General features: G+C 42.3%; 1 protein-coding gene across 3 annotated transcripts in view; it reads right to left on the bottom strand.

Moving 5' to 3' along the window:
* Window positions 1-1,316: 1,316 nt before the first annotated feature.
* The window catches only part of LOC126980678 (uncharacterized), a 56,376-nt gene continuing 42,701 nt past the window's right edge, over window positions 1,317-14,991 (bottom strand). For all 3 annotated transcript variants that reach the window (XM_050830806.1, XM_050830807.1, XM_050830808.1), the window contains exons 3-5: window positions 10,413-10,499; window positions 10,124-10,223; window positions 1,317-1,692 (exon numbers count right to left, since the gene is read on the bottom strand). In XM_050830806.1, the coding sequence (XP_050686763.1) occupies window positions 1,462-1,692; window positions 10,124-10,223; window positions 10,413-10,486 (405 nt within the window). In that variant the 5' untranslated portion in view covers window positions 10,487-10,499 and the 3' untranslated portion in view covers window positions 1,317-1,461. The remainder of the gene's footprint in view (window positions 1,693-10,123; window positions 10,224-10,412; window positions 10,500-14,991) is intronic.

A 14,991-nucleotide genomic window follows, 5' to 3' on the forward strand; every position in this document is an offset into this window, starting at 1 on the left:
TGCCATTTTCAGACTGTGAAATGTTAAAACCAAAGTAAAAACAATTGGACTTAATCCATCAACACCAGGCGCCAACCAGAGGCAGTGCATGACTTCCTAACACAGAGGTACACAGATCCAATGGTTACATTCTTAAAATTACAGGAAAAATGAAACTAAATATTATAATGTTAACTCCTAGACCCTATTTGTTATACTGTGAAATCGAAATTATTTAATACAATAACCAAAAAATTACAATATTAGAAGCAAAATCCCTCGAAAAAACTAGTCGCTAACTTACCCTAACCATAAGCATTCAGTTTAAAATGAACAATGATTCTGCAATTCTCTAATCTGAAGAATGGTTAGCTTTAAATATATATATATATATATATATATATATATATATATATATATATATATATATATATATACATATGAGGTTTGATATGAAATCTACTTTGGGAGAAGGTATCCCCACCGAAGAGTGCGGGTAGTGTGGGTTGGAGGCTGGCTGGCCCTTCCAACTAGTTTACCCTCGAGCATCCGACAAAATCGTCACGTGACATTCTTCATCTCCCCGACTCACCTGTGCGAGTGTATTGCTCAAATTCCTCTTCCCCATACCTTCACACGACCTCTGCGTGTCACGTAACACACGAGAAATTAATCCTGACCCGGAAAGGGTTTTACCGGCGCCGGGGTTAGAACCCGCTACCAGCAAGATGGGAAAGCCATTCCCCATCCAGTCAGCTAAAGACGTAGCTGCCCCTCCTCGAAGAATCAGTCTGGGAGACTCTCCCCTCAGGCGCGTCAGGCACCACACGGGGAGTGGGCCGACTACTACTACTACTACTACTACTGCTACTACTACTGCTGCTGCTACTGCTACAATGGTAGTAATAATTTACGATACATATATATATATATATATATATATATATATATATATATATATATATATATATATATATATATATATATATATATATAAGTCTGTTCAGAATGTAATGTAATGGTATCACTTGCATTGCTGCAATAAATCAAGAATTACAACATGGCTTGTTCTGTAGTGAATATTTGATTTTTTCTTAAACATTTACAAAAATTGCCAGCGCCATGACGGGATTAGGCCGACCATCTGGCTCCTGAAGAAGGCCTACCGGCGCTATAGGCGGGGAAAAAAAACTTTGAATCGCATGCATATGAATCTCTTACGGCTGCAAAAATATTGTTCATGATATTCTGTCTAATGGATGAGTCAAATAAACAGCCAAGAATTCCCCTCACATAGAAAGTAGCAGTAGGATGTTGCATCATAAGAGAGGTATCAATAATTGCGTACAGATTATTATTACAACACAAAATAGCATGGACTTTACATTCACGTGACTCTGTTCAAACGATGGCGCCTGGCGTTTGTAAAATATGAAGATAAACTGAATGCAAAGTAAATCGATGTTGACCTCCAAGTTCCCTTCACACATTCTGGACTCCCTGCAGGTTGTTGGGGCTCGAATCCTTCCTCTTCTTGGGCGTGTGCTGGGTGGAAACGGAGCCGTCCCGTGGGTTCAAGACAAGCTGGTGGCGAGGCTTGGAGGGGCGAGGGGGGCGAGGGGGGCGCGGCGGGCGGGAGGACGTGTGTTTGGGGCTTCGCATGTTGGTGCCGAGCAGCAGTACGATGATGGCCGCGTAGAACACCACGATGACCTGCGGCAGAGGAAGACTTACCGGGGGGCGGGGCTGGCGTTCGTCAAGTGGTCAGGCAAGAGGGAGACTGAATGTATATTGTATAAGGAATATTCCAGAGTTGCCAACTAGCGGGTATAGGGTCACGGGGCCCACGAAGCTTGAGCTATTCTTTCAATTATCGTAAATTATCTGTGTTTCTCTGGGGCTTGTAACAATTACACTTCAATATAATAAGTGACACTACTGTTAATGAAAATGTAGCTGATCATTCTCGTTGTTTTACTTGTTGGTAAACGAGAGAAAATATAAGTGTTGTCCGGCAGCCTCTCCTCATCCAAAATCGTTCTTGCATGAAAGTCCTGCGAAATCAAGCAGAAATGAGATTATTATTATTATTTTTTTTTTACATTACATTATATGCTGAGTACCTGCTTTAGATGCATCAGTGTCGCCTTCGGCGAAATTTATCAAAAACATTAGGGCGCCAGCAGGCATCGCGACAAACCCCTCCCCACCAAAACTAGGACTGCCAGGAGAAATTCCGCTTCCAGCGTATCATACTCCGCCCTCATCTATCTGCTGCTTGTTGTGTGAGATGGACCAAGACTTTGGGTGGATGCCTGCCACTACCAGGAGCGTGGGCAGGTCAAAGGTGATACACCCGCCGCAGGTACTCAGTAAATATTGTAATGTAAATAGAATTTTTTAAAGAGCCCATTTCTGCTTGATTTCGCAGGGCTTTCATGCAAGAACGATTTTTGATGAGGATAAGCTTCCGCACGGCATTTATTTTCTCTCGTTTACAAATAAATAAAACAACGAGAATGATCAGCTACATTTTTATTAACAATAATGTTTCATTGTATTGCAGTGTAAATGTTACTTGTCCCAGAGAAACACAGGTAATTTATGATAATTGAAAGAATAGCTCAAGCTTCGTGGGCCCTGTGACCCAATCGCTGGTGACACCTGCTAAAGTATACCTCATTATATTCACGCGCACACGCGGACTGTCGCATTAATAACCTATTTTTGCAATTCGTAAAAACAATCAGGTATTCTTCTATTTGTTTTGCTTTAGCTTCGTCATTCCAACTAATACTGAACCTGTGGGATATGTATTGTATTAAATATCTGCTGTGTTTATTTCGCACAAACGCAATTACCTATTTCATTAGTTTTCTATAATATTTGCTTCGCCATTCCAACCACTACTGGACTCATGCGACGTATTGCATTTATATCCTGCTCTTTCTTATTTGGCAAACCAGTGACCCACATATCTAGTCAATTTTTATCATAGAGCTTCGCCGTTCTACTAACTACTGAACTTAATTGAATTCCTAATGGTTGTTGAGAATGGCGCGAATGGTCTCTAAGGAAGCGTGTGTAGTGACAGACAGAGAAGGAGAGATGATAGCAGAGTGACGGCGGGACGGATGGGTGCTGAAGGAAAGGTAAAACTGGGGACATGCTATAGCTGTGCGCTGCGTCGGTACTCATCTCCGTCACCTCAGCCCTTGACCCTGTGGTGGGCAAGACCCATTATGCAGGGACACAAGGCCAGTATGACATCCGGGTTACCATAGTTTACTTTCCCCAGGCTTCCCCAGGTACCCACTTATCGACCAGCTCAAGAGGGAGGGAGTTGGGTGCCGACTGCCCCGGATAGGGTTCGAACCCGGGGCAGATTCCTAGCTAAGCATGCTAACCTTTACACACACCATGAAGGCGCCGACTAGATGTCAATATGAATATCAAAAAAATATTTCAGAAGGGAGATTCGAAGACTTAAAAATCTTGAGCATTAGGACGGTGATGCAATTTTTTTTTTTACAGCAAGGAAACAACTCAAGGGCGCTAAAACAAAGTGGTAATAAAAAAAGCCCGCCAAGCGCTGCTCCAGCAATAGAAATATAGAACAAGAGGCCAAAAGAGAGATCAATTTCGGGAGAAGAGGTGTCTTGATACTCCTCTCTTGAAAGAGGTCAAAACATAGGCAAGAGGATATACAGATAAAGGAAAGCTGTTCCAGAGTTTACCAGTAGAATGGAAAAAGGAATGAAGACGCTGGTTAACTCTTGCATAAAGGATATGGACAGTATAGGAGTGAGCAAGAGGTTAGCAAAGTTAGAAAATTCAGAAGCGTAAAGGTATCGGTAGAAGATAGGAGGAGAAGCAACACTGCGGCGGAATTTGAGAGGTTGAAGACTGTCAGTGAGAGAAGGGGAGTTGATGAGATGAAAAGCCTTAGACTCTGCCCTGTCCAAAAGGGCTGTATGTGTGGAATCCCCCAACATATGAGATGCATACTCTATACGAGGGCGGACAAGGCCCCTGTATATGGACAGCATCTGTGCGGGGGAGAAGAACTGGCGGAGACGATACAGAACGCCCAACCTCGAGGAAGCTGATTTAGTAAGAGAAATGTGAAGTTTCTAGTTAAGATTTTGAGTTAAAGACAGGCCGAGGATGTTAAGTGTAGAAGAAGGTGTTGAAGAAGGTGACAGTTGAGTGTTATCGAAGAATAGGGAATAGGTGTTTGGAAGATTGTGTCGAGTTGACAGGTGGAGAAATTGGATTTTTGAGGCATTGAAGGACACAAGGTTCCTTTTACCCCAATCAGAAATGATAGCAAGGTCTGAGGTTAAGCGTTCTGCAGCCTCCAGTCTGGAGTCTTGTAATACCTGTTCAGGAGGTCTTATGTTGAAAGAAGTTGAATAATGCAGAATGGAGTCGTCAGCGTATGAATGGATAGGACAGTTTGTTATGGAAGGAAGATCATTGATGAATAACAGGAAGAAAGTGGGTGATAGGACAGAGCCCTGTGGAACACCACTGTTGATAGGTTTAGGGGAAGAACAGTGACCGCGTACCACAGCGGAGAGAGAACGGCCGGAAAGGACAGCTGAGTGTTGTCGAAGAATCGAGAATAGGTGTTTGGATGATTATTTCGAGTTGATAGGTAGATAAATTGAGTTTCTGAGGCATTGAAGGACACGAGGTTCCCCTTACCGCAGTCGGAAATGATAGCAAGGTCTGAGGTTATCGTTGGACACGAATGCTCATATGTCACGGTAGCCATTTCGGATTCGCCTGTACTATTAACAGGGAGGGGGGGGGGGGGGGGACATCCACCAGGCCCCTCAAGAGAGCCTACCGGCGCTATAGGGAGCACATGAAAAAAATAGCAATGTCTGAACATGAAGGTTTATAAGAATATAAGAACATAAGGATTCTACAAGAGGCCGGTAGGCCTATACAAGACAACTCCTGTGAACCTAACCCCACCTAACATCACTATCAATGTTTGGACACGGAGGCTTATATAGCAATGTTTGGACACGGAGCCTTATAAAACAATGTTTGGACACGAAGGCTTATAAAGCAATGTTTGGACACGAAGGCTTATAAGTCAATGTTTGGACACGAAGGCTTATAAGTCAATGTTTGGACACGGAGGCTTATAAGTCAATGTTTGGACACGAAGGCTTATAAGTCAATGTTTGGACACGGAGGCTTATAAGTCAATGTTTGGACACGGAGGCTTATAAGTCAATGTTTGGACACGAAGGCTTATAAAGCAATGTTTGGACACGGAGGCTTATAAAGCAATGTTTGGACACGGAGGCTTATAAAGCAATGTTTGGACACGAAGGCTTATAAAGCAATGTTTGGACACGAAGGCTTATAAAGCAATGTTTGGACACGGAGGCTTATAAGTCAATGTTTGGACACGAAGGCTTATAAGTCAATGTTTGGACACGGAGGCTTATATATCAATGTTTGGACACGAAGGCTTATATCGCAATGTTTGGACACGAAGGCTTATAAAGCAATGTTTGGACACGAAGGCTTATATAGCAATGTTTGGACACGAAGGCTTATAAAGCAATGTTTGGACACGAAGGCTTATAAAGCAATGTTTGGACACGAAGGCTTATATCGCAATGTTTGGACACGAAGGCTTATAAAGCAATGTTTGGACACGAAGGCTTATAAAGCAATGTTTGGACACGGAGGCTTATAAAGCAATGTTTGGACACGAAGGCTTATAAGGCAATGTTTGGACACGAAGGCTTATATCGCAATGTTTGGACACGAAAGGTTATAAGGCAATGTTTGGACACAAAGGCTTATAAGGCAATGTTTGGACACGAAGGCTTATATCGCAATGTTTGGACACGAAAGGTTATAAGGCAATGTTTGGACACAAAGGCTTATATCGCAATGTTTGGACACGAAGGCTTATAAGGCAATGTTTGGACACGAAAGGTTATAAGGCAATGTTTGGACACAAAGGCTTATATCGCAATGTTTGGACACGAAGGCTTATAAGGCAATGTTTGGACACGAAGGCTTATATCGCAATGTTTGGACACGAAAGGTTATAAGGCAATGTTTGGACACAAAGGCTTATATCGCAATGTTTGGACACGAAGGCTTATAAGGCAATGTTTGGACACGAAAGGTTATAAGGCAATATTTGGACACGAAGGCTTATGAGGTAATGTTTGGACACGAAGGCTTATAAGGTAATGTTTGGACACGAAAGCTTATAAGGCAATGTTTGGTCACGAAGGCTTATAAGGCAATGTTTGGTCACGAAGGCCTATAAGGCAATGTTTGGACACGGAGGCTTATATATCAATGTTTGGACACGAGGGCTTATATATCAATGTTTGGACACGAGGGCTTATATATCAATGTTTGGACACGAGGGCTTATATATCAATGTTTGGACACGAGGGCTTATATATCAATGTTTGGACACGAGGGCTTATATATCAATGTTTGGACACGAGGGCTTATATATCAATGTTTGGACACGAGGGCTTATATATCAATGTTTGGACACGAGGGCTTATATATCAATGTTTGGACACGAGGGCTTATATATCAATGTTTGGACACGGAGGCTTATATATCAATGTTTGGACACGAGGGCTTATATATCAATGTTTGGACACGGAGGCTTATATATCAATGTTTGGACACGAGGGCTTATATATCAATGTTTGGACACGAGGGCTTATATATCAATGTTTGGACACGAGGGCTTATATATCAATGTTTGGACACGAGGGCTTATATATCAATGTTTGGACACGAGGGCTTATATATCAATGTTTGGACACGGAGGCTTATAAGTCAATGTTTGGACACGGAGGCTTATAAGTCAATGTTTGGACACGGAGGCTTATATATCAATGTTTGGACACGGAGGCTTATATAGCAATGTTTGGACACGGAGGCTTATATATCAATGTTTGGACACGAAGGCTTATAAGGGAATGTTTGGACACGAAGGCTTATATAGCAATGTTTGGACACGGAGGCTTATATATCAATGTTTGGACACGAAGGCTTATAAGGGAATGTTTGGACACGAAGGCTTATATAGCAATGTTTGGACACGGAGGCTTATATAGCAATGTTTGGACACGAAGGCTTATATAGCAATGTTTGGACACGGAGGCTTATATAGCAATGTTTGGACACGGAGGCTTATATAGCAATGTTTGGACACGAAGGCTTATAAGGGAATGTTTGGACACGAAGGCTTATAAGGGAATGTTTGGACACGGAGGTTTATAAGAACATAAGAACATAAGAACGCAGGAGTCTGCAAGAGGCCGGTAGGCCTGTACAAGGCAGCTCCTTTGAACCTAAGCTCCTGTGTATCTAACCCCACCTAATATCGCTGTCCATGAATTTATCTAATCTATTTTTGAATGTGACAATTGTATTGGCATTCACCACATGACTGCTAAGCCTATTACACTCATCCACAACCCTGTTAGTAAACCAATTTTTGCCTATGTCCCTGTTGAATTTGAATTTATCCAGTTTAAACCCATTACTTCGTGTCCTACCCGGTTCTCTTACCAACAAAACCTTATGAATATACCCCTTATTAAAGCCCTTCATCCATTTATAAACCTTTATCATGTCTCCACGCACTCTTCGCCTTTCTAGAGAATGCAAGTTTAACTGTTTGAGTCTTTCCTCGTATGGCAAGTTTCTCAACCCCTGAATCATCTTAGTCATCCTCCTCTGCACTGATTCTAACATTTTGATACCCATTCTATAGTAAGGTGACCAGAACTGAACCGCATAGTCAAGATGAGGTCTAACTAATGCTAAATATAGTTTGAGGAAGACTTCGGCGCTTCTGTTGCTTACACTCCTTGAAATAAATCCCAGTACCCTATTTGCTCGATTTCTAGCTTGAATGCATTGTGCCCTTGGACGGAGATCAGAGCTCACTAAGACCCCTAAATCTCTCTCGCACCCAGACCTGCTTATGAGAGTGTCATTTAAACCAATAGTTATGAGAGGGGTTGTTCCTACCTACACTCAGAATACTGCACTTCCCTACATTGAACTCCATCTGCCATTTATCCGCCCAGTCATACAATCTGTTTAGTTCATCCTGGAGAATACTTGCGTCCTGATCCGACTCAATTACTCTACCGATCTTGGTATCATCTGCAAACTTACTGACATGACTACTAATTCCTGTATCTAAGTCATTGATATAAATAATAAACAAAAGTGGACCTAATACCGAACCTTGTGGGACCCCACTCGTAACACATCCCCAGTCAGATCTTTTACTATTGATTTGCACTCTTTGCTTCCTATTGCTAAGCCACGCCTTGACCCAGTTCAAAACTTTACCCTCTACTCCGTGAGCCTGTAATTTAAGCAACAGTCGTTGGTGAGGAACTTTGTCAAACGCTTTACTAAAATCAAGATAGATTACATCATAATTTTCATCTCTGTCTACCGCCTCAAATACTTTATTGTAGAAGGACAAGAGATTGGTGAGGCATGACCTACCTTTAGTGAACCTATGCTGCGAGTCGTGTATTAGGCTATGTTTCTCTAGATGCTCCCGAATGTTCCTGGCTATTATGGACTCCAGCATCTTGCCTATAACCGATGTTAAGCTAATTGGGCCATAGTTTGAAGCAGCTGACCTGTCCCCCTTTTTGAAAATCGGCGTCACATTAGCTACTTTCCATAGGCTGGGCACATAACCAGTTTTTACCGACATCTTAAAGATGTCGGTTAGTGGAGTGGGTCACTGAGTACATCACCTAATTCCTTTAATACCCTCGGAAATATCCCGTCAGGACCTGGCGACTTATTCTTCTTAAGCTTATCTGAAAGAAGGCCTTAGGATTACTTTTCGCCTCATTTGCTACTTTGATCTCATAATTCCTTTTTGCTATCCTGGTGTTTTTCTTCACTAATCTAGATAGTTCGACATACCGGCCCCTGAGATGTGTTTCACCATTCTTTATTTTCTGATAAATTCCCTTCTCTAACCCTATCTCGTGTTTTAGTCCACGAGTCATCCACTTAGGGTCATTGTTTACTTTTCTAAGTGTTCGCTGTGGTATATGCTGTACTTGCCCCTCTACTATTATTCTAACTAAATTATTGTAAGACATTTATACCTGGTTCTCCTGGCTCTCCAACCCACAGTTCCGGCCCTCATGAATCCCTAAATTATCCCAGTTTACCCCTTCAAGATGTCTTCGAAGCCCCTCGTAATTTGCTCTTCTAAAATCTGGCACTAACACTGGGTTTGGTTCGCGGGTTACCGCCCAGTCTAAGCTAAAACGAACCGTTCTGTGGTCACTATTTCCTAACTCTCCGCCCACCTCCAGCTCATGTAGCAAGTTTCCATTATTAGTTAGGACTAAGTCTAATATGTTATCTCCTCTGGTAGGCTCAGTAACTACCTGGTTAAGGAAATTATCTTGTATAACTTCAAGAAAGTCCTCGGCTTCCAGGTCACCCACTAGGTCTTCCCAGTCTATATTCCTATAATCAAAGTCCCCCATTACGCAGACATTTTTACTCCTACTCGCCCTGCCAATCTCCTGTAGTAATATACTCATGTCCTGCCTGTTAAGGTTCGGTGGCCTGTACATAACTCATAGAGTTAGTTTTTCTTTCCCTTTGTAAATGTCCACCCAAACTGATTCTGAATCCATGTTAGTTTTGACTGAGTTGTTAACAAAACATTTAAGTGAGTCTTTACCATATAGCGCAACTCCACCTCCCTTTCTGGACCTTCTGTCTTTGTGAAACATCTGATAACTCGTTATTTCAAATTCCGATCTAAAATTTCTATTGGCAGTGTCTATCCATGTCTCAGTGATCGCTATTATGTCAAAATTTTCTGAACAAGCTTCACCCCTTAGTAAGTCTATCTTGTTTCTGAGGCTCCTGCTGTTAGTATAGAAGATTCTTAGCCCGCCCTCTGTTACTCCCCTATAATTACTTCTAAGTTGCCTGGTTGTATTATGAGCTAGATGTCCTCTCTCATTACTCCTCCCCCCCTTGTCTATACTAAAAAATCCCTCTAAAGCAATGTTTAGATTTAGCAATGTTTAAGGCAATGTTTGGACACGAAGGCTAAGTAACTCACGGCCACGAAGACGGCTGCCTCCGCGGACACCTCTGAGGCTGAAGGCAGGGCGCCACCCTCGCGTCCTTTTCGCAAGCCGCCCGCCAGCACGCAGCCCAGTCTGCGAGGGGGTGGAAGGTTATTTCTTGGGAATAGTAGGAAGTTACATGGGTTTCAGCGTCTCTACAACTACTGCTTCTGCTGCTGCAACTACGACTACTACTATTACTACTACTACTGCTACTTCTACTACTACTACTACTACTACTGCTACTACTACTACTACTACTATCGCTGCATTGTATTTTACCTTGAGTGGATGCACAGGCGGTCGAGGGCTGGGGCGTGGGAGAAGCCGTGTGGGTGGGTGCCGTCTGACCACATCTGGGCGACACACCTGCAAGAATGACATCGCCAGGTGGGTAGGTGAGCAAAGACAACGCTAAGCCAAGTGATCAGCGGTATTCTTTCCCGCGTTATCCTCTCAGACCTCAACCCTCCTCCCTTCTCCGCCTCTCCTTCTTCTTCTTTTTTTTTACAACAAAGGAGGCAGCTCAAAGGCTCAAAATAAGAAAGTAATAATAAAAAAAAAAGGCCGCTACTCGCTGCTCCTACAAAAAAGAATCAAAAGAGGTGGCCGAAAGAGAGGTCAATTTCGGGAGGAATTTCACGGCCTCGCTGCACACAACTTTCTACCCTAGCTTTTCCCTAGTGTCCAATTCTCTAATGCAAGATTTAATAAACAGCATCGTCATTCTTCATAATTTTCACTAGCAAACTTCCTTCGTCTGTATATCCTTCCTCCGTCGACTTGAAGGCGTTGAAAAGGGGAGTATCGAGACATATCTACAACCTAAATTGGCTATGCTTTAGAAACTTTGTCCTTGAAATGGAGACGGTGACTTGTGAGCATGTTTTCTCTCTCTCTCTCTCTCTCTCTCTCTCTCTCTCTCTCTCTCTCTCTCTCTCTCTCTCTCTCTCTCTCTCTCTCTCTCTCTGTTATGCATTTGAACTGTCTCCCTTGCTGTAAAAAATGTAATTTATTCACTTTAGTAAAATTCCCTTATAGTTTTGTTTTACTTATTTTTTACTTTTCGTAATTTTCAAAAACTTTCATGAAAATATTATAACCATTTCTTAAGAAAGCAAAGAAGCAGTAGCCAAAGAAATGACTCCCTACATAGCGGTGGTTCTCAACTGGCGGTCAATGGTGACTTTTCGGGTGGTCCACAAGACGTCCTCTGTATTTGGTAATAAACTGTAAAAATGAATGTATATTATTATACATTTATTTAAAATTCGGTACGAACAATTCAATCAAAATAAATAATTGGCCATTCATTTTATATTATTATTTCTATCTAAAAAAATATATTGGCAATCATTAATTTGTAACTGCTGAGTAGCATTTCGAGTCAGTTTCAATTTCTAAATTAATTTATTCTATTTTGAATATTCAAGATTCACTGAGCGAGTCGAAGTGCCGAGCCATTTAATTATCCTGTTGACTCCTTGCAGCTGCCGTGCACCTACATACAAAACTCGTAAAATGGTTGCTATCATTTTATATAATTTCTCGAAATTCTGCTTTGAGAGGCAGCGGGCACAAAAAAAAAAAAAAAATAATAAAAAAAAGCGCACGCGCTGCTCTCAAAAAAATCAAAAAGAGGTGGCCCGAAGAGGTCAATCAGTGAATAAATATATTTCAAACCAAAATGCTTGTATGTGCTTAATTTATACTAACTCAAAACTGAAATGGTCCACGACATTTTTTTGATTGGGTTGGTGGTCCTCGGCCTTTAACGAGTGAAAACCACTGCTTTGTAGGGTCTTGAAAGGAAGAAAGCGATCATAAGAATATAGAAGAAGAAGAAGAAGAAAAAGAAGAAAAAAGAAAGAAAAATAAAAAGAAGAAAAAAATAAAAGATAAAAAAGAAGAAAAAGAAGAAAAAGAAGACGAAAAAGACAAAGAAGAAGACGAAGAAAAAGAAGAAGAAAAAGAAGACGACGAACAACAGCAACAACAACAACAACAACAACAACAACAACAACAACAAAAACGAGGGAAAAGAAACGGCAAAAGTAGAGGGAAAAACGAATGAATAAGTGAAGGAACCAAAAACGAGGAGCAAATTTGAGTGAAAGAAAAGAGTTCAGAATTAGAGAGACATGACACTGTTAACGCTCAGCTTCGACATATCCCCAACAACGCCATATCGTCACCTTCGTAAACAAACCGCCTAAGTCATTATTTTCTACTTTACAGGAAATCAGAAAAGAACTGTCATTATCTCATTTGGCTTAGGGTTTAGGCAGAAATGAAGAGGCCAATTCTAGGACACTCAAACCCTGAATGTCGAAGGCAACTCTACAAAATTGGGCGTCACATGTTGAAAAATTGATGTAGACAAAAACCAGGAAATCGCTGAAAAATGACTTTGGCGATTATTTTATGAGGGTGACGATATGGGCCCGTGTTACCAGACGCTTTCGGCTCTCACAACACCTATTTCCAAAGGCCACAACGGACATTAGCTAGTCGGGCTCGTTCATGGTGCAGAAGTCATGTCAAACTCCCACTAGTGAAACCAAATTGTCGAGTCCGTTTTGGCGTTGGCGGGTCCATTTCTCCCCTCTGCTCTGCCACACAATCCCAACACCTATTTTTTCCTCTCATATGTTACCTATAGCTTACATATGAGAGGAAGAGATAGGTGTTGGGACTAATGTGGCAACAGAGGGAGAAAGGACCTACGACCCAGTCCGGCCTCGACATATTTGGAAGATTATTGGCTCATAAAACAACCCATGGAAATGCTAACAACTTCCACGAAAGCCTTGTCAAAATCTGTAGGTGTGTAAGGGCCATATTTTAAAACATTTCTGCGCCCAAGAACACGTAATTTACTAGTCTTTCGTGGGAGTTTATGGCATTTCCAGGGGTACTTTTATGACCCTGGTGGTAGTCTGAGCCTTCTTCTGTACCGCGAACCTAAAAGAACACTCATTAGAACTCGATTAACCTCCTTTTTTGGCCTTTGGAAATTGTTGATGTGAGAGGCAGGGTCGTCTAAGAATACCAACCTAAGCTCCGAAGGGTTTAAGAATATGAAGCTGTATGACATAAGGGAAGCGTGGCGAGGATCAGGTGGGCATAGCGAGCAATCTATTGGCTCCACCGACTGTTTGGGAAGTTTTCAAGAACGGTCCACCAAATACAGACCGCGGCTAGAACCTCAGATGCTCGAAACAAGGGGCAGGGAGTCTCAGGCCGATAGATTGGAAACACTAAGGAACAAGACACTGAGGATGAGGAAATAATAAAGGAATGGGAAGGAGCGGAAGGAAGAGAGAAATGAAAAAGGAAATGAGGATAAGGATTAGGATTAGGAGGAGGAAGAGAAGTAGTAGTAGTAATTGGAGACCGAGGAGGAGGAGAAGGAGATGGAGGAGTAACAGGAGACGTGGTAGGAAGATGAGTAGGAAGAAAAGGAGGAGGAGGAGGCGGAGGAGGACAAGTAATAGGAGACGTGGGAGGAATACGACTGGGAGGAGGAGGAGGAGGAGGAGGAAAGGGAAGAGCTAGAGGAGGAGGAGGAAGGGGAAGAGCTGGAGGAGGAGGAGGAAGGGGAAGAGCTGGAGGAGGAGGAGAAAAAGAAGGTAGAGACAAAGAAAGACGACGAAAGGAAGAAAGGAAGGAGGAAAGGAAGAAAGGAAGGAAGGAAGGAAGGAAGGAAGGAAGGAGGAATGGAAAGAAGGAAGGAAGGAAGGAAGAAAGGAAGGAAGGAAGGAAGGAGGAATGGAAAGAAGGAAGAAAGGAAGGAAGGAAGGAAGGAAGGAAGGAGGGAAGGAAGGAAGAAGGAAAGAAAAGAAGGGAGGAGAAGGAAGGAAGGAAAGAAGGAGGAAAGAAAGAAAGGGAAGGGAGGGAATAGAGTAAATAAGAAAGGTAAGAAATAAGGAAGAAAAAAGGAACGAAGAGCGGAGAGAAAAGAAAGACAATTTTGAGAACGGGAAAAAAGTTATAAAAAATGAAACTCCATAAAACTAAAATAAAAAAAACACGTACACAAGTGAAATGACGCAAAAGCCTATTTATTATCGGCGTTTAATGCATAATGGAGTCTAGAGGGATTAATTAACTTTAGCCTTAATTAAACGGGGAGGAGAGGCGAGGGTTTATATAGCCAGAGCCCTTAGCTTCCCCGTTCAACTGAGGCAGCTCCACCAACCGACCCTCACCTCCTCAAAGCTACGGAACTGTATGAAAAGGAAAGTGATGAGAGAGAGAGAGAGAGAGAAAATAAGAAATGCAATCTCTCTCTCTCTCTCTCTCTCTCTCTCTCTCATACCTCACCCTTCCACTTACTGCCCCCCTCTTTTTTTTCCTTGACCTAAAGTGACTCCCCTCATCTTATCCAGCGATGGAGTTTCCTGTGCGATCAAGTTCAAGTTTCCTTTTCTCTGCTGTTTTTGCTACCATTGCTTCTATTACCACCACTTCTACCACTACTACTACTACTACTACTACTACTACTACTACTACTACTACTACCACTACTACTACTACTACGACTACGACGGCCTTGTTTGACGTACCAGTGTGTCTTTTTTCGTGGCTGATGGCTGGCAGATTTGCGGGTGACGTGGGTTCGATATCCCGTAAATGGACTGCTGCAGCGTTAATTAAGTTCCGTCACTTCAGGCGGTAAAATTCAGTGTCACGGGTCATTTATTTACGCCGTGCTTCGCTTTGATGCCGCGTGTTTAAGGGGCCTCCGAGTACGACATCACGCGGCGGTTCCAGTTTTGTCACGTTTTTTCACGGCGCGAGATTTTGTTTCCGTTGTGTCTTATTTGCTTCCCCTCGAACTAAATTTGATCAGTGTCGT

Source organism: Eriocheir sinensis, chromosome 45 (genome assembly GCF_024679095.1).
Source record: "Eriocheir sinensis breed Jianghai 21 chromosome 45, ASM2467909v1, whole genome shotgun sequence".
NCBI classification, from domain to species: domain Eukaryota; kingdom Metazoa; phylum Arthropoda; class Malacostraca; order Decapoda; family Varunidae; genus Eriocheir; species Eriocheir sinensis.